The sequence below is a fragment of the Tasmannia lanceolata genome, unplaced genomic scaffold (assembly GCF_043159265.1).
Source record: "Tasmannia lanceolata isolate RefF3 unplaced genomic scaffold, GAP_Taslan_0.1 ptg000015l, whole genome shotgun sequence".
Classification (NCBI taxonomy): Eukaryota; Viridiplantae; Streptophyta; class Magnoliopsida; order Canellales; family Winteraceae; genus Tasmannia; species Tasmannia lanceolata.
Window position 1 is genome coordinate 32,974,912 of NW_027518692.1, and position 20,406 is coordinate 32,995,317.

At 38.9% G+C, this 20,406-nt stretch overlaps 2 protein-coding genes across 2 annotated transcripts; one reads left to right on the plus strand and one right to left on the minus strand.

Annotated features, from left to right (window-relative positions):
- The first annotated feature begins 1,184 nt into the window (after nt 1–1,184).
- On the plus strand, nt 1,185–18,230 carry LOC143845536 (cytochrome b5). The gene is made up of 3 exons (XM_077353914.1): nt 1,185–1,404; nt 17,341–17,407; nt 17,873–18,230. Exons 1-3 carry the CDS (start codon nt 1,318–1,320, stop codon nt 18,118–18,120), a joined length of 402 nt encoding a protein of 133 aa, XP_077210029.1. The 5' UTR covers nt 1,185–1,317; the 3' UTR covers nt 18,121–18,230.
- Nucleotides 18,137–20,188, minus strand: LOC143845537 (B12D protein). The gene is made up of 3 exons (XM_077353915.1): nt 20,039–20,188; nt 18,567–18,655; nt 18,137–18,467 (listed from the first exon to the last, which is right to left on the minus strand). Exons 1-3 carry the CDS (start codon nt 20,066–20,068, stop codon nt 18,320–18,322), a joined length of 267 nt encoding a protein of 88 aa, XP_077210030.1. The 5' UTR covers nt 20,069–20,188; the 3' UTR covers nt 18,137–18,319.
- Nucleotides 20,189–20,406: the final 218 nt, after the last annotated feature.

The window sequence follows — 20,406 nt, forward strand, 5'->3', positions numbered from 1 at the left end:
GATACCAAGGACTCCATAATGGATATGAAAGGGTTGAAACCTTCAATGAATAATTTGAGGATTTGAGGTCATCAGGACCATGTGAAAGTCATAAGCACTGAAAAGGTGGTTATGGGAACCGAAAGGTGTGTCCTTACTAGATATCCCAGGAAATAAAGGGTTACTGAATCAACTCAAGCAAGCAAAATTGTTTTGCTAGCCAGAATGCCGCATTCTTGGAAAAAAAGTTCATCCTGAAAATAGATTAGAGAGATACGGTCGCCATGGATGAGCAGCCTGAAAGTTCAATATAAAAGACATATGATGGTGAGCGTAAACCTACACACTAATTGCTTCGGATCACAACATTTATATCCATAACCACAACGTTATTGGAATTCTTTTCTATATATGCAGGAATAACATTCAAAGGAAGCCAAGGTCCTCGGGGCCAAATCCAACTTGCCATCTCGAAATTGCCAGCATCTCCTGCATTTACGGGGAAGCAATATGTATTAAATGAACAACAGAACAAATAATAAGTAATAATAAAATATTAAAATGAGGCCGTAGAAAGAATGATTCAAGTGTATTGATTGGCAACAAATCTGAGAAGGCGAACTTCATACTAGTGTTAATCCGAAGTGGTCAGTGTAGTTCAGATAGAATCCAACTTTTGATTGATTCGGGCACTTGGAACTTGGGATCCTAAGGATCAAGATATGGTCTTTATCAACCCCATTGAATGTCACTCGGAGGGTAAAACGGTCATTTTCCCTAGTTTTTTCCTTCTAAGGAGAAGGGGATTCTCTCAACGTCATCAGGTGGTTAAGAGGTTCTCGTGTGCCTCCCCGGAGATTCGCCGCCCTATTTGATGAGATTCTTGATAGATTGGGTTCGGCCTCAGTCTCTTTCTATAGTGTTAAATGGTCGACCAATGGAGAGGCAGATAGATTGGTTAGACAAGGAGTTTCAACGGAGCGTCTAGAGCTTTTTGATTTTCTTCCCCACTAACCTTTGTTTTCTCTTGTTCTAGCATATTTTGGGTCCTTCTCGGTCCTTTTTAGCTAATGAAATCTTTTCGCCGTTAAGAAAAAGAAAAAAAAAGGAGTATTTTCTCCTCCTATTCTACTTGAGTCAACAACAAAGTTCGAGCTTGGGCGAACTACTGGTTTTGGTAGCCCGAGGACTATTAAACGGGTCTCCTTACTAGGAAACCTACCACCGCCACAAACTGTTACTACGCGAGACGAGTGTTCCCTACGAAAGATGTCTCTCTGATTCTCTGTATATATATACAACAGAGAGAGAGAGAGAGAGAGAGACCTCCATCCGAATATGCCCACAATCACAAAGCTCTTCAGCTTGCAAGAAGCCTCGGAACATAACACAAAGGAGGACTGTTGGGTCGTCATAGATGGAAAGGTAAATGCAAAATAAAGAAAATCTCTCCATTTCACAGAATGATAGACACTTTTTTCTGATGGATGACTCTTGGGTTTTATTTATTTAAGGCATATCTAATGTTTCATGGTACTGAACTATTGATTCTTGCTCTTCTGAGTTGGGTTTGCAAAGAAATTAGGTTGTGGGTTTGTTGTCTCTTTGCTCTGAGAAAAAAGTTTTGGGTCTTTTGTTCATCGGTTTAATGTTTTTATCTGTTTTATGCTTGTTTGAACTATTGATTCTTGTTCTTCTGAGTTAGATTTCCAAGGAAATTAGGTTGTGGTTTTGTTCTTTCCTTCTTCTTTTTTTTTGGCTCTGGAAACAAATTGGGGGACTTTTGTTCATGGATTTAAAAGTTTTGTATCTGTTTTATGCTTGTTTGATGCTTTTCTTCTTGTTATTTCTTTGAGAAGCGACTCCTTATAGAATTGCGTTTGGTTTTCTGATGGGTATTAATTTTTCTATTCGATCAGGGAATGTTCACACTCTTAATCATGTTTTTCTTTGGCTTTCCAAGTTGGGTTATTTCATTTGTGCACCTGATCTACCGAACCCGCTAATGTAATTGTAATGCCCCATTTCTTCTTCTTTTTTTTCCATTTGTAGAAAACTTAGTGTTAGGGTTATCTGTACATGTGGGTTAGTCAAAGCAGTTGTGATGGGATGTGAACTGTCATTGGATAAGCAGAGAATACATTGCTGATAATTGCCTGTGAACTAGATATTGATAAGGAACACATCTTACCAGCCATATCACTCTCTAGGAAAAGGGATGATTTGATAAGCTCTTTTACGTTTCATCTGATATTAGCGATGCCTTCCCAATTTTCCGTGTTATCGAAGGACTAATGCCAATGAAAATCAACTTCAAGGTTTATGAGTGAACACTTACACGACTATGATTTGGGCGGGTATGACTAATGCCAGTGAAAATTCAACTTCAAGGATTATGAGTGAACACTTACGCGACTATGATTTGGGCGGGTATTATCTCTCGTACTCTTGTACATGCTTATTGAGTTGAAAAAAGGGTATGCATTTACATCTAATGGTGGGGATAGTCCAACATTATTAAAGGGGAAAAAAACTTATTGGATCTAAGCTTAGAAGCACGAAGCGGGGGCGGGGGCGGAGGCAGGGAAGCGTGGGGTCTAGAAGAGTCTAAGTTTGGCAGCGTGCGTGTAATATTTTCTTTATATATCTTTCAAAATTCAATTAAAAAATAATAGTTTCTAACCATTTTCATATGTATCTTTCAAAATTTAAGTACAACTAAAAGCTAATTCCTAACCATCTTCATTTGCATGCACTCGTTCCTCTTGCCTTCTGAAGATGCACAAGCCTTTGTGCTTGCTCCAATGAATTACTTTGAAGAGTTAGAAGAGTTTAATGTACGGAAGTTGGTGATGGTGGGACTTATAGATTAATACTAGCAGTCTGGGAGCGTCATAAGAGCGGTTCCTGTCTCGTTGGGGTCGTGCTCCCTGGAAGCTCCTTCCTAAGGAGCGCCGAATCGAGGTTTCGAGATGGGAGCGGCACCCTGAGGGAAGATTCCTACTTCTAAGGATCTAAGTACTTCGTTTTATCTAGCTAAGGGCATTCTAGTGGCCTAAAGTTCTCAAAATGGACATTGGTAGTGGCGGCTCATCCTGTCATGAAAATTAGTATGATAAACCAGTTTCCTTAGTTTTTATGGTACATATATACTGTTTATTTTTGTTGAGAAAATCCGTCGGGCAAATCCAATCCGATCGTGCACAAATTAACGGAAAAGTAGAAAATAAAACTAGCCACAAGATAAACACCAAGATTTATGTGGTCCGGCCAAGCCTGCATCCATAGGCGAGAAACAAGATCTTCCACAATGAGAAAAAGAATATACAAGGATTACAAGGGATTAACCCAAAACCTACAGACCCGCAACCCTTTCCTTGTCCTCTCAACCAAAACCTTACAAGATAAACCCGAGGAAGAAGCCCAAAGATAAATTCCTATTGCCCAATAAATGTAAGTTGATGGGTAGATCCATGGAGCGTTGTTGAGTCATGCAAAGGTTTGAAAATTTGATTACCCCAGTCTTCCCTTGCATACACCAATTGAGCTTTGGTATTAGTACTGCGTTGCTTCATTAATATGTAAATCTCTCCATTTCACAGAATGATAATCACTATTTTCTGATGGATGACTCTTGGGTTTCATTTATTTAAGCCATATCTAATGTTTCATGGTACTGAACTATTGGTTCTTGCTCTTCTGTGTTGGGCTTGCAAAGCAATTAGGTTGTGGGTTTGTTCTCTCTGCTCTGGGAAAAAGATGTGGGTCTTTTGTTCATGGGTTTAATGTTTTTATCTGTTTTATGCTTGTTTGAACTATTGATTCTTGTTCTTCTGACTTGGGTTTGCAAGGAAATTAGGTTGTGGTTTTGTTCTTTCTGTTTTTTTTGTGGCTCTGGAAACTAATTGGGGGACTTTTGTTCATGGGTTTAAAAGTTTTGTATCTGTTTAATGCTTGTTTGATGCTTTTCTTCTTTTTATTTCTTTGAGAAGTGATTCCTTATAGAATTGCGTTTGGTTTTCTGATGGGTATTAATTTTTCTATTCGATCAGGGGTTGTTCACGCTCTTACTTATGTTTTTCTTTGGATTTCCAAGTTGGGTTATTTCATTTGTGCACCTGATCTACCTAGAACCCGTTAATGTAATTGTAATGCCCCATTTCTTCTTTTTTTCCCATTTGTAGAAAACTTAGGGTTAGGTTTATCTGTACATGTGGGTTAGTCAAAGCAATTTTCATGGGATGTGAATTGTCACTGGATAAGCAGAGGATACATTGCTGATAATTGCTTGTGAACTAGATATTGATAAGGAACACATCTTACCAGCCATATCACTCTCTAGGAAAAGGAATGATTTGATAAGCCCTTTTATTTTTCATCTGATATTCGCGATGCCTTCCAATTTTCCGTGTTATCTAAGGACTAATGCCAATGATAATTCAACTTCAAGGTTTATGAGTGAACACTTACACGACTATGATTTGGGCGGGTATGACTAATGCCAGTGAATATTTAAATTCAAGGTTTACGAGTGAACGCTTACACGACTATGATTTGGGTGGGTATTATTCTCTCGTACTCTTGTACGTGCTTATTTTTTTTGTTCTACTGGAAGTTCAAGGAAGTATACACTTTTGATTCCACATTCTGGGGTGAGTTGAAAAAAGGGTATGCATTTAATGATGGGGATAGTCCAACATTATTTAAGGGGACAAAAACTTACTGGATCTAAATGCTTCGTTTTATCTAGCTAGGGACATTCTAGTGACCTAAAGTTCTCAAAATGGACATTGGTAAGGGAGATAAATTAGTTTCCTTAGTTTTTATTGTACATATATACTGTTTATTTATTTGATATTGTTGAGAAAATCCGTCCGGAAAATCCAATCCGCCCTAGCCGCACCTCTTATTGCCGCCATGCTCCAAAGAAGAAATCGAGAGCCTTTATATAACTAGCTAAAAACAGACTTTCCTATTTTGCTCCACCGAATAGGAAACAAGACATCTTTCCCAACAATCTTCACCTTGGCTTGTTTCCCAACCACCTAAAGATTTTCCGTTGATGTCCTTTCCGGTCCACTATCGTTACAAACCACCATTGGCCTTCTGAAGTACCAGCTACACACCCCTTGAATCATCCCAGTTCTGAGTCCTCCTTATTCGATCAATACGACCAATGCACATGTGTAGCTGCCAACCTATCGACTTACAATCATGGAGAAGGATCTCGATTCGTCCTCCCCATCGCAGATACAATCACTTACTCACCATCGTCTGCAACCTGAAAACTTGTCTCTGCACCAACTGGGTAAGGGACCCTATATGTGCGCACTTCATTACCCTGTTTCTATCTAACCATCGAGATCTTAGGAATACTAGTCACTGTGTCCCCGACTAGCCGATATAATCCGCCACACTTCCCTCATTTCATCAGAACCATTTAGCTGCGTGTGATTTTCATGGCTCCACCTGTAACTAAATACCTGCAACCCCTACAGTCCAACTAGCTAAGTGATACTAGATTCTATTGCATCTTTGGGACATACCCCACACCACTCAAAGTACGAATCACTCCATCGAACATCTTGATCTTCATCGTTCTAATTCTCATGACATCACAAGTAGACCCGTGACTCGTCATCCTAGAACACTTCACTTGCCCTTGTCTCCTTCCTGAATCTAGAATCCACTCATTATGAGCAGAAGTGTGATTACCTCTGGAGACTGTGAGAACTTCTCCATCCTCTTCGCTCTGCTCATCCGTTACAATTACCATATTTATAGAACCATTGTCCAATTGGTCCGCTCGCTTTGGAAAACCCCGCTTGATGTGTTTGTATTCCTTGCAACGGTAGCATTGCATGCCCTTTTGTGTTGGCCCTGGATCTTGACCTGCCTTTTTTTGATCCCCCTGTCAGATGACCTTCCTATTTGATTCCCTCCATGAACAACCAATCCATGCTCTCGACCCCCATCAAGAACAGGTTTCTTCCGCATCTCATTCGGTAAGAGCATGCAATAAAGTCGTTACTAGGTTGTCATACGAATCAGGAAGTGAAGTAACAAGTAATAGAGCATGAGATCATACCTTGTTGTCCAAGCTCGCTTTCTTTGAATTAGCTTCCTTCCACCTAGATTGTCTCCTTCTTTCAATTTCTTCAACCTTGTGGATCTGATCCACAAGCTCGTTGAACACAGTCATGTTTTGCAGAAGATCTCCACCTTCCTACATCTTCAACCCGTACAATTGCTGCTTCTGATACAATTGGTTTGCCAAGCCTTTTGACTTGTAAAGCTTTTCTAACTTCTCCCATAACTTAGGCACTTCCTTTTTCCCCCATAACGTTAAACATAACGTTATCTGCCAAACACAATCGAATTGTGATGACCGTCTTCAACTCCATGTCTTCCCACTCGGCATTTGCCATCTTCTCCGCCTTCCATCCTTTTCGTTCAATGCCTTAGCAAATTCTTGTTGAGAAAATCCGTCAGGCAAATCCGATCTGATCATCCTACCCGATTGTGCACAAATTAATGGAAATGTAGAAAATAAAGCAAGCCACAAGATGAACAGGAAGATTTACATGGTTTAGCCAAGCCTACATCCATGGGCGAGAACCATAAACCCGCAACCCTTTCCTTGTCCTTTCAACCAAGATCGTACAAGACAAATCCAAAGAAGAAAGCCAAAGATAAAACCCAATAGAAAAAACCCAAAGTGAAAAACCCAAGAAAACCCCTTTCTTCTTCTTCTCTCTTTTCCTTTCCTTCTCTCTCTCTTTCTCTCTATCCCAAAAGCCCTAGCCGCACCTCTTCTTGCCGCCACACTCCAAAGAAGAAACCGAGAGCCTTTATAGAATTAGGTTTTCCTAAAACCTAAAAACAAACTTTCCTATTTTGCTCCACCGAATAGGAAACAAGACATCTTTCTCAACAGATATATTCCCATCATCTACATTTATATATCAGGGTTACTTTCTTTATATTCACATTTACGCACAATATGAACGACAACAATTTTCAGGTGTAAGATTTAGGGTATACTTAGGGACAAGATTAGATTCTGGTTCGATAAATGGTGCTCTTCCACCCCTTTGAAGGAAACTATTTCCGGAACTATTTGCTTTGGCCTTTTCTAAGGACTATTTTGCATTGGTGAAGGACTATTTTGAGCGGAGAGTAGGTAGGGTAATATGGATGCCCGTCTTCAGGAGAAATTTCTTTGAGGGGGAACTAACGGAAGTGGGTAGATTATTGGAGACTCTGGAAGGATGCTGCATAAAGTCATGGGGGGAGGACAAGAGGGTTTGGAACTACCGTCATCTTGTATCTTGCACTGGATCTTCCAAAGCATCCAAAGTCTGGAGCACCCAGGGTATGCGCTTTCGGCTGGGCGGGTTGTCTCTAAAGAATACATACAATAGACTTCTTGAGAGCTCGGGAGTTATTGATCATCGACTGTTGTGCGTTATGCTTAGTGGCTGGAGAGTCCGTTGACCACATATTCATACACTGTAGGGTGGCAAGAGAGGTGTGGAGTAGGGTATTGTCCAGGTTTGGAATTTCATTGGCTTTCCCTGCTATGCTAGTTGAAGTTTTGGAAGGTTGGCCTAATGTCCCGTGGAGAAAGAAAGGGAAAATTCTTTGAAACCTAGCTCTTTTAGCAACAATTTGGGTGTTGTGGAAAGAGCGTAATGATCGCATCTTCAATGGGTACTTAATGAGAGTGCATTTTCTATATAATAAGATTATTGCCTTGGCCATATCTTGGGTGAGATCGCTACCCTGCTTCCAATTTATATCCGCCTATGATTTATGGTATGGTTAGCAGGGGATTTGTCGTGATTCATATCAGGAACCTAAAGTGACACAAGATTGGGTTCCCCCATCTCAAGGCTTCTAAAGTTGAACTTTGATGTGTGTAGCATGGGAAACCCAGGACCGTAAGGAATTTGAGGTGTTCTAAGGGACGAGAATGGGTCAAGAGAGGGGGGGGGGACATTCATGCCCCCATTGGTATTGTAGATGCTAATGAAGCCGAAGTGAGGGCCATTCATCAAGTTATAAAGTTCATAGAGGGCGAAGACCTAAATAAGGTGGTGATAGAGGGGGATTCACTCAACGTGATGTGGCTTGAAGGGTCCCATTGTTATCCTTGGAGATTCGCATCATTCTTTGATGAAATCCAAGATAGAATTGGCGGTGTTAACATCTTCTACCATCATGTCAAGCGTTTGGCTAATGGAGTAGCTGATAGGTTAGCCAAGTAGGGTATATTATGGGGGTGTGTGGAATTGTTTGACTTCCTACCTCCATAACCTTTTTTGGTTCTCTTCTCCCTATGGCGGGGCATCTGATTGTATTTCCTTTTCGTTTTCTTTTTTTTTGCTCTTTGTTGTGGACTGCCTCGTTCCTTGCTTTATTTTAATAAAATGCCACCATTCAAAAAAAAGGAAAAACATGAACGTAATTGTGACTTTCATTTCAATAAAGTAATTTTATTGCTCAAAAAAAGATTTTCTTTTTCAAACGGGTTTTGCTAAAAAAAAAAAAAGATATTCATGTACACTATACATTCTCAAAAGCTAATATTGTAATATAATTGCAAGGATGTGTTTGGTTGTTACATCAATAGCTAAGCAAAAGGCAGAGTAAAGAACAATCATGCTGACTTGGATCATGGGTTCTCGTGTAATATTATTACCCTGGAGGTTCTAATATAGGCATTGGGTTCTCGTGTAATTGTATTTACCCTGGAAGTTCTAATGTAGCCATTAATGAATTTTGATAAATATACCCACAATCTCGCACACCTTTCTAAAACATCACAAGCATGTGTGACAGATGTTTGACCGCAACCAGTCCTCTCTTGCGGGCCTTGGGACAGTCATGACTCATGACGTGTCAAGTTATAAAGTTCATAGAGGGCGAAGACCTAAATAAGGTGGTGATAGAGGGGGATTCACTCAACGTGATGTGGCTTGAAGGGTCCCATTGTTATCCTTGGAGATTCGCATCATTCTTTAATGAAATCCAAGATAGAATTGGCGGTGTTAACATCTTCTACCATCATGTCAAGCGTTTGGCTAATGGAGTAGCTGATAGGTTAGCCAAGTAGGGTATATTATGAGGGTGTGTGGAATTGTTTGACTTCCTACCTCCATAACCTTTTTTGGTTCTCTTCTCCCTATGGCGGGGCATCTGATTGTATTTTCTTTTCGTTTTCTTTTTTTTTGCTCTTTGTTGTGGACTGCCTCGGTCCTTGCTTTATTTTAATAAAATGCCACCATTCAAAAAAAAGGAAAAACATGAACGTAATTGTGACTTTCATTTCAATAAAGTAATTTTATTGCTCAAAAAAAGATTTTCTTTTTCAAACGGGTTTTGCTAAAAAAAAAAAAAAAGATATTCATGTACACTATACATTCTCAAAAGCTAATATTGTAATATAATTGCAAGGATGTGTTTGGTTGCTACATCAATAGCTAAGCAAAAGACAGAGTAAAGAACAATCATGCTGACTTGGATCATGGGTTCTCGTGTAATATTATTACCCTGGAGGTTCTAATATAGGCATTGGGTTCTCGTGTAATTGTATTTACCCTGGAAGTTCTAATGTAGCCATTAATGAATTTTGATAAATATACCCACAATCTCGCACACCTTTCTAAAACATCACAAGCATGTGTGACAGATGTTTGACCGCAACCAGTCCTCTCTTGCGGGCCTTGGGATAGTCATGACTCATGACGTGTCAAACCACTAAACTTTCACCTGATTCAACGGCCAGTCTCTTGCTGATTTCAAATTTCCCCTTCATGCTACTCTATGAAGGCAGTGTCCTCAATTTATTCATAATTACCTTCATCTCTTTCTCTATAACCAAATTCATACACTTTTTTCAGCATTCATAAGCAACATGCCCACTTTTATCAAATTCAAGTTAACAGTATTGTGTTGTTTGTTTTGCCTCTAATCACATCCAGTTTCCACTAAATTCACCCTCAGTCACATCATAAGCAAACAAACTGTTAACTTGAGTGTTAGAACCTCTCATACTGTTTCAACAAAGAACCAACTTGAGTGCTAGAACCTCTCATACAATTGGTTTGTTGGCTGCAGATAGCACCACTAGTCCTTCAGTTAGGTAAATTTGAGTCTCCAGTGGAGAAAGTCTATCAAAATGACATTCTTGTTTATCATTTTCTTTCAATTTTCAGTGCCAATTGATAAGTTTCTTTTTCCCACTGGCCACAATGGCTACCAATTAATCTTGGGTTTGATTTTTTTTTTTAATCCAAAAATGATATCGCATATTCATGTGTTCATCGTAACCATGTATTCCGTTGTGAGTAGCCAACTCCCAGTACTCATCAGCATAATCATCGAGTGACTTATTTCATTGGCCAATATGCTGAAAATTTTCTTACAAGGGGTCTTGCTCATAGTCGACAAGCAGAAGCCTTTCCTTTTACTTTCATCTTATATTCCCTTGCTACTACTACTCTCCTCAATCTTCCATGCGTCTTGAACTCTATGTTACCAAATAGAGGCTTTGCTTTCTACTTACTCAACTCAACTCAACAAAGCCTTTGTCCCAAGCTAGTTGGGGTCGGCTAAATGAATCATTTAGGAAAAAAATTCATGAAGAAGGTAAAAGGGATCTACCCGGCTCTAATCCTGGTTCTAGTTGGGTTCTTCTACGTGGATCATTTTCTTACATTCTATCCTATCCGAGGTTATGTTCTCTGTTATGTTCCTAGCTATCAAGTTTTTCCTCATTGTTTCTACCCATGTTATTTTCGGTCTACCCGTACCTCTTTTTACTCCCTCAATTTGGCACGAGTCACCTCTTCTCACCGGAGCATCCAAAGGCCTACATTGGATATGTCTAAACCATCTTAAGCGGTGCTCTCTCATCTTCTCCTCGATTGGAGCCACCCCCACCTTTTTACGAATGTCTTCATTTTTAATTCTATCTAACCTTGTGTGGCCGCACATCCATCTAAGCATTCGCATCTCCGCTATACTCATCTTATGCACATGCTGCTTTTTGGGCCCAACATTCCGAGCCTTACAGCATGGCTGGCCTCACAGCTGTCTTATAAAACTTTCCCTTCAACTTGGTAGGAATTTTACGGTCGCACAGAACTCCTGAGGCAAGCTTCCACTTCAACCAACCTGCTCTTATTCTATGGTTAACATCCTCTTCAATCTCTCATTCCTTATGTAGAATTGAACCAGGATATCGAAATATATCTCTCTAAGGTACCTCCTATCCACTAATATTTACTACGTCATCGTCCCGCTTTTACATTACTAAAGTTGCATTCCATATATTCTGTCTTAGTCCTACTCAGTCTAAAGCCTTTAGATTCCAAAGTAGTTCTCCATAACTCTAATTTAGCATTTACTCCTGCTTTGGTTTTGTCGATTAATACTATATCATCTGCAAATAACATACACCACGGCACCTCATCCTGGATACCCTCCGTAAGCTCATCCATAACTAGCGTAAAAAGATTAGGGCTTAGAGCTGATCCTTGGTGCAGTCATATTGTAATTGGAAACTCACTAGACGTGTCATCCGTGGTTCTAACACTAGTTATTGCTCCATCGTACATATCCTTAATCACATCAACATATTAAGTAGGCACTTTTTTCCTTTCAAGGACCCACCACATAACACTCCTGGGAACCCCTATCATACGCTTTCTCCTAATCAATGAAAACCATATGAAGGTCCTTTTTGTTTTCTCTAAATCTCTCCATTAACCCCCTAATCAAGAAGATAGCTTCCATAGTCGATCGTCCGGGCATGAAACCAAATTGATTCTCTGACACCTTAGTCTCTTTTCTTAGTCTATGCTCAATTACCCTCTCCCAAAGCTTCATGGTGTGACTCATTAGCTTAATTCCCCGGTAATTGGTGCAACTCTGAATTTTCCCTTTATTCTTATAAATAGGTACTAATGTACTCTTCCTTCACTCATCAGGCATCTTCTCAGTCTTCAAAATATTGTTAAATAATCTAGTTAACCAAACTAAACCCACATCACCCAAGCATCTCCAAGTCTTAATAGGAATATCGTCAGTCCTCCTAGCCTTACCTAATTTCATATTTTCATAGCTACTCTTACCTCTGATGTTCGGATTCTACGAACAAATCTCCGATTTGTATCATCAAAAGCATTATCAAGTTCTCCCAAATTTGCTATAGGTTCTCTATTAAACAACTTATCGAAGTAACTTCTCCACCTCTCTCTCTTTCTTTTTTTTGATGACGTAGGATGTCCCCACCCCCTTCGGGAGTAGGACTAGTCCCTACGGATACACGCAACGACCCACTCACCATGTGTATCAGGTAAGTCGGGGGCGGGATTCGAACACTCGTCAACAGGGAGCAAACCCATGACTTACGCCGAAGAGCCAACGCCTCGGTGGGTTTCTCCACCTCTCTTTAACCTCGTTTTCTTTTACTAACAATCTTTTATTCTCATCTTTGATGCATTTTATATGATTCAAGTCTCTGCTTTTCCTTTCTCTCATCTTAGCAAGCTTGTAGACATCTTTTTCACCCTCTTTCGTACCTAACCTGTGTTACAAATCCTCATATGCATTGCCTCTAGCTTCCCTTACTGCCTTCTTAACTTCTTTTCTAGCCAATCTATACTTCTCCATGTTCTCCTCATTTTTATATTTATGCAAGCATTTATAACACTCTCTTTTAGACCTAATCGCCTTTTGGACCTCCTCATTCCACCACCATGTGTCTTTAGACGGCGGCCCACTTCCTCTAGATTCTCCAAGTACCTCCCTAGCCACTTTCCTGATATAACTAGACATCCCATTCCACATAATATTAGTCTCCTCGTCAAGACTTCAAGGTCCTTCTTTAAGCAGTCTATCCTTAAACATCTTTAGTTTTTACCCTTTGAGATCCCACCACCTAGTCCTCGGATGTCTAACATCTCTATCTTTTCTCTTCCAACGTTTGATGCATATATCCAACACCACTAGCCTATGTTGTGTGACTAAACACTCCCCGGGTATGACTTTACAATCTTTGCACGCAACTTTGTCCTCTCTCCTAGTGAGGATAAAATCTATCTGGCTACAGTTGTTTCCACTGCTAAAAGTTATCAAGTGTGAATCTCTTTTCTTAAAAAAAATATTTGTTAACATCAAATCATATGCCAGTGCAAACCCTAAAATATCTTCTCATGCCTCATTCCTATTACCAAAACCCAATCCTCCATGATCCCTCTTAATACCTCCATTAGTTGTTCCCACATGACCATTTAAATCTCCTCCTATAAATAACTTCTCTCCATGTGGTATTCCTTGGACTACTTCATCCATATCGTCCCAAAATTACCTCTTGATAGAATCATTTAATCCTATTTGAGGGGCACACGCACTAATAACGTTAATCCTCTCTTCACCTAATACTAATTTAATTAGAATAATTCTATCACCCTTCCTTTTAACATCTACAACCTCATCTCTTAGGCTCTTATCTATTATGATCTCTACGCCATTTCTATTTCTCTCCTTCCCTGTATACCATAACTTGAAACCCGTATTTTCTATTTCCCTAGCTTTTTCTCCTATCCATTTAGTCTCTTGAAGACAAGCTATATTAACAAAATTTCCTTTGCTTTCTACTTAGCGTTAACAAAATGAACTTTTCATTCTTGTGGCATGTTCTTCAAATTGAAGAAATCTTCTACACTATTTAACAGTCAAAGAAGGTATCAGGGTCCATCTTCCCTTACAATTCAGGCACTTCTAGCTGAAATCCACAACCCAACGCTCGTAGTCAGTGGTATGCATCACCTCCAAATTTTTTATTGGTTACAACGAAACCTATTCGTGGATTAGCCATTTAATATCCTTCTCCCAAATTTTCTATAGGATTAGGTTGATCAAGGCCTCCATGATTATTGTCCCCATCTCGATAATCATCAATCTTTGTTGGATTTGGATTTGTATGGTTATCCTCACCTTTGACTGATTTTGGTCACTATTTAGTCAATTTATAGTCGGACTCGGCCATTTTGGCTCTCTCTATGAAAATCTTCATCAGTCCATGTCTGTCCATCCATCCATCTGTTCCATCATCTCAAACATCGCATCATCCCTTTGGCTCTCTGACAGCCCCATGGTGTTTCATTCCCATTGTATGTCGATGTAGTGTAGGATTGTCAAAAACCTCATAATCGACAAGTTTTTTAAAGAGTTTCTGCATACATGATTTTATATTTCCTAGAAATTTCTTCGAAACGACCAAAATGTTTCCATTTCCTTCCACACCAAAATGAAATCTACATGATTTCCTTTTTTTGTCATTATTTATCCGAAATTTTGACCGCAATTCCCAAAATTAGACCAAAATTCCCCGATTTGAGTGAAATTCCTGAAATTTGATTGAAATGGTCGGAAAAAAAAAATGGAAAGATGTTATTATTTGTATTTCATTTCATCAATATACAAAATGATATTTGGTTGGCAACATCATTTAATTGCAAAACAAAGCTATGTTGTATCAGTACGGATACGAGTGTCAGAATCCGACACGGGTATCGAGTGTCGGATTCGGCAAACCTAAAAAGAATGATTCAATTTTATTTTTTTACATAATAATATGGTTATAACAAGTAATATATAAAATTTTCAATATGTTTAGTGGATATAATATTTTATTTTCATTTAAGAAACTTACTATTAGGATGGGTAAAACTCAATATATGTGGTAATTGTAAAGTTGTGGTAGTAGTATTCAGAAAAAACAGATAAGAAAGATCTAGAAGTGTCTAAAAGAATCCTGAAGTATTGGAATCCAAGATGTGACTGACATGGATTCTTCGTCCATTTGGAAGAATCCATGCAACATGGCGGCAAAGTAACCATGTCTTATGCATGGGATGTCAGATCTGCATGGGACCAATAATGCCTCATAACTCTATGCGGTTTTGACATAGAATTGGGGGTCCTTAGAGGGGAGACTGGTCGTTGCGCTTTCTTATACTTCATTACATTGTAGTTCTTTATCGACTTTATTGTTCCAGACACGTGTGACATGTGTTCAATGTGATTAAGCCATTATGGATGTCTTTCTTGCTGATGTGATGGCTTCTAAGTATTTGTGCTTATCTAGCATTTCCTAAGTTTGATATTAAAATTTCATCATTTGTACACGTTTCTGTGATTTTATAAGATTTACACCAAAATTTCCACTGAAACTGAAATGTTTCTTTTTCCATGCCAATTGAAACCGAAATTTAGAAGCTTATCTACAAAAACTAGGGAGGTGTAATGGTAATTAGCAAGCTCCGTGAAATCATAAACTTCTTTGGTACCAAAATTGATGCGGCCAACCGTAAAACAGAAGGGAAATTGATAGAAATTAAGAACAAACAACGGAATATAAAAATCAAGAAAGTGATTCGAATCACTTTCCAGCAAAAGTAACTAAACAAACCTCGACAATAGGAACATATGTACAAGTCCATAATCCTCTAAAAGCATGACTAAGTCTTATCCTTGATCTAAGACCTAACTTGACATAGAAACCCAACTTTAAAAAACCCAAACACAACTTGCACACCCCATGCTTGGTGAATTTGTGGGTTTCTCAAAACCACTTAGAACAACTTAATTAAATGACTAAGACCTAAAACTAATAAAACAATGGTTAGGCGACCAGGCATGAAAGAAGGCCCACCCAAACCCACTTAAATTCTTACCTCAAAATTCCTAACATTAATAAAACAAGATTGCAATCGAAGCCACAGCTCCTATTCATATGCACGTGGTGGGCCCATCTAAAACACCTTAAAGTTTGAAAAGGGTCCTTTTATAAGATTGTTGGAACTCAAGTTCGAGCTCTGCTCTGAACTTCTTTACTTTCATCGTCTTTGTTGATGATTGTTGTCCATCTTTGAAGTCGGACTCAGCATCACCAAGACATAAAAAAATCCCCTTCGGATTCATGCTTGCCTCTTCAACTTTGGGCTCCATGAATTTTCTTTGGAGTATAACATAACGAAAGCTTTCAACATCAGTCTCTTTATTTCTTATCTTCAACGATTTCTTCATCTTGAACGACACAATTTATTGCTTTAGTTCTATATGCCTCACACTAGACATTCTATGAAAGGTGGGAGTAATTCTTATCTCCATGAAGCCAAATTGCTCTCGAATTTTGCCTCCAACTTATCTACTCCATTCTCAATATGTTTTTAATATTCATCATAAGGTTCATTCTTTCTGTTGGAGTTCCACGCAAAAGCTAATAGTCCCACATCGGTAAAGTGAAGTGGATGGGGATGGGTTATAAGGGAATGGGCACCCTCCCTCTAACAGCTAGCTTTTAGGGGTGAGTTCTACCCGGTTAATTCCCCACAAATGGTATCAGAGCTGGGGCGTGGTAACTCCCGGGAAGATCTCGGTAACCCCGGTGTGCCTCCGAGGACGGTGAAATTCCCTCGGAGAAGATCTCGTGGTTCCCATGTAGCTGCCGCGTGGAGGAGCGAGATGGTCCACGTTACTTCTGCGTGGAGGGGGAGATTGTTGGAGTTCCACGCAAAAGCAAATAGTCCCACATCGGTAAAGTGCAGTGGATGGGGATGGGTTATAAGGGAATGTGCACCCTCCCTCTAACAGCTAGCTTTTAGGGGTGAGTTCTACCCGGTTTGATTCCCTGCACTTTCCATGGCCACATCTCTCTCAATTTGTGGTTTCTCTTCCATTCAGTCAATGCTTCCAACTATGTTAAGAAAATGATTTCATCCATCTGTGGATATGCTAAATTGGATCGTGGTTTTGCAAATGAAATATCTTGAAACTTTTAGCAAGTTTTAATTCGCTTTTGACCAGCTGATTCCAATTTATGAAGTTGCTTGCATTATGTTTATAAAGGCACGGTTTTGCTTTTAATTGAGAATGATTAAGTCATTCACTTTTGACTGATTTTAAATCAAATGTGCTCAATTTTATTTGGTGGTAATTGACGCCACTGTTGATAGTTTTTTTTGGATTTTTTAAACTATTTTAATCTTAAGTTTTTCTAAAGTTGAAGATGAATAATTCAGAATCCAGAATTTGATGTTTATGTGTTACTCATTGTTAGGTTCCACCTATGTTATGTTTTAATTTGCAAATTGTGTGATCTTTTATTTTGCCTTGATCGATACGATTCCATGAATTACTGGATTCTCTGTTTATTTTCTCCCCACTTTTCCCGCTCAAACATCATCACCTTTTCCTTTGTACAAATTGTGATTACATATGTAAAGGCATGAGAAGCTGGAAGTTTTTCTTTCAATTTTACATTCTTACTCTTTATGGTTTATACAGGTATATGATGTGACAACTTATTTGGATGAACACCCTGGTGGAGATGATGTCCTCCTCACTGCGACTGGTATTTTGCTTTTTCCAAAATTGACTCTTTTAGCAACCACTGCATGCATTTTCTTCATTAAACAACAATGTCACCCTAACATCAAGAAAAAAAATTTAATCCTTAATTATTTACAACACCTTTTTTTTAATTAATGGAAAACTTCATTGAAAAATCAAGCACGTCCCTACGGAGATGATCAGGGAAAACATAACAAACCAGCCAACTCAAACATGGTCCTCAAAAGGAAAATGATCTCTAACAACCAAAGACCTGAACCATTCAAAAAAAAAAAACCCCGAATTCCCAAAACACCACTCTGAGCCAAAGACCTGCATCTGGGTTGGGCCGACTGGAATGAGTGATGAAAGGAATGGTTGCATCACATAATAATATGTAACTATCATTTAAAATTTTATTATCAACATTTAAAATTTTATTATCAACTTAAACCTTATCTGATTTTTAATCATAATTTTCTTATAGGGAAGGATGCAACTGATGATTTCGAAGATGCCGGGCACAGCAAAGATGCAAGAGAGCTTATGAAAGACTTTTGTATCGGAGAGCTAGACCTGTCTCCAGTTATCCCAGAACTTGAAATCTCTGGGAAGAAGCAAACTGTGGGCACTGCCAACAAGGTCCTTCCTAAGGCATTGGACTACTGGGTCTTTCCAGTAGCCATTATCAGCGTCTCAGTAATAGCAGGTCTGTTTTATTTGCGTAAGAAATAACAATTGAGATTCATGGTTCATTCAAATAATAATACATTTTTATAACTATTTCAAACAAATTTTGGAACACAATAAAGAGTAGAACTTGGTGCAGATGAGCACCCTTACAATTTTGTTGCCTATCACATATGAACATGCATATAATACATACATAAACAGCTTATATAGGTATATTCATACATATGTCTGTAACTCTATATTATTTACTGTTGGAGAAGAAGGCATTTATAGCCGGCATGATCTCTGGGCGACGCTCATGGAGGAATTTACGGAGGCCGTGTTGGCTGTATTTCTCACCTTCCTCTTGGTTTTCTAGTATACCCGCAGTACGATGGGCTTTGTTGATTCTGCAAGAACCATCCAAATTCATACTAGTTAGTGAATTATGATGTTGGCTGAGCTTTTTTTTTACCATAAGTCAAATGAGAGAAAGAGAGAAAGATGACCTGACGTCGGGATTCATGAGCATGTTCCTGGTAAGCTGGAAAATACACATGCCTGTAACGAAGGTCATGGCAGCCATTAATGGATACACCTGATACCAGAAATAGAGCACAAGTTATAGAATATGCGTATAGTTGATCTGTTGTATGGTTCGTTTGTGAATTATTATAAGCAAAAATGGTGGAAGAATCAAAGATATCAAAACATTGAAAAATGAATAACATACATTCCAAACATTCCTGGTCCGCCTAAACCGAAACTTACCCATAAAAAAAAGAAAAGAACGCACATTCCAAATTATCAAAATTCCAAGGAGCTGTTTGGATGTTTTGGGATTTTTTCCCCATGAGTAAACTCATTTTCCTTCGTGTGGAGGGGGGGGGGGGAGGTGTTGTTGTTTCCATGAAAAATATTATTTTTCATAATTTTCTATTCCTTAGATTCAAACGCCCGCCCACGGGAATGACCCATCGTACCTTGTATTGGTAAGAATACTATTAAACACTTAAGATTATCAGGTAATTACTTCTCGGGGACTTGAACAACTTTTACCAGCTAATTGGCTATTTAGAAAATATAAAAAGAGTTCCTTAAGGAGCCCGTTTGGATATGCGGATTTTAGAATCTTGGATTTCCTTAAAATTATAGATGAGAGACAAAAGAAGAAAAAGACCAGCCGTCTTTTTCTGATTTCCCACCCTTTGCGACAGCAAGAGAACAAGAAATCATCACATGTTTCCAGGTTTTAGAAATCTCAGGATGGGGGAGAGATTTCTAAAACCTGGATTTCTTACTTAAAAATCAGAGAAACGTTGCTCGGACAGCATACAGCATGCTGTGAGCAAAAGGCAGGAATGCCCATATCATTTCTCAATTATAACTAGAAAATAGCACTGGCCTCTTTCGATACTCTGTAAAAATTAATTGCATACAAGGCAAGAAAATATAATCTCATTTGCATAAATTAAAATAAAATGGGGCCCACCTTATTCAAAAGTCCAAACAATTTATTTGTTGGGCACTAAAATAAATAAGTTATGCCCCAAAAATCATCTCCATATTATGATCCTAACCCTACAATGGGATGATACCAGATGGGAGACTTAAGATCATCCTACGGAGATGATTTTTGAGAGTGAAAACTCGACTCCCGTATATCTTAAATCGACCCCTAGCCCTAGGGGTCGATTTATAGAGGGACTGCACATGATAGGAAACCTCTATAGATCGTAGGGTTAGATTATCCTATGGAAATGATTTCTGGGGCACAACCTATTTACATTGTAGGCCCAATAAATGGACGGTTCGGATCATCCCATGGAGTGGTGGAGTGGGTCGTACTGTACTTTCTGCAAAATACTGGAATATACATTACAGACACACCATATAGAAACTCTTTTATTTTAGAAATACATGCAGCTACATGAGGACACCATGTAAACTCTCTCTAGTGGGTATATAAAAGAGAACATACCTCTGGTTTGATCCAACGAGTGGGAGCCATTGAACGATGGTTGTGAAGAAATGAATGTATATATTTGTATGGTCTGCTGACTGGGCGATTATATGCACAGATATTGTGTTTATGCTTGCAGGTTTATATAGAGTTCAATGGGAGATAGTAGAGTTAGACTTTTTCATTAGATTTCAATCTCTTGATTTCAATGGGCTCCCCAAGTTTTGATTCCTTCCACCGAAACCAGGTGCTTAGCCTCTTGTTTTAACTTTTAACCCTCCCAAGTCTTCCTCTTTGATTTTTCCGTCTCTACATGTTGAAATGGAAATTAAATATGAACTCTTGTTTTTGATAATGGCACTCCTCAATTTTATTTTCTGACTGGA

What these genes read in the sequence shown, in the direction of transcription:
- LOC143845536 (XM_077353914.1), top strand. Translation starts at nt 1,318, where the DNA reads ATGCCCACAATCACAAAGCTCTTCAGCTTGCAAGAAGCCTCGGAACAT. An exon ending in GGGTCGTCATAGATGGAAAG is followed by an intron (nt 1,405 to 17,340) that starts GTAAATGCAAAA and finishes TGGTTTATACAG; the next exon opens with GTATATGATGTGACAACTTA. An exon ending in TGTCCTCCTCACTGCGACTG is followed by an intron (nt 17,408 to 17,872) that starts GTATTTTGCTTT and finishes ATTTTCTTATAG; the next exon opens with GGAAGGATGCAACTGATGAT.
- LOC143845537 (XM_077353915.1), bottom strand. Translation starts at nt 20,068, where the DNA reads ATGGCTCCCACTCGTTGGATCAAACCAGAG. An exon ending in CTCGTTGGATCAAACCAGAG is followed by an intron (nt 18,656 to 20,038) that starts GTATGTTCTCTT and finishes TTCTGGTATCAG; the next exon opens with GTGTATCCATTAATGGCTGC. An exon ending in CTCATGAATCCCGACGTCAG is followed by an intron (nt 18,468 to 18,566) that starts GTCATCTTTCTC and finishes TGGTTCTTGCAG; the next exon opens with AATCAACAAAGCCCATCGTA.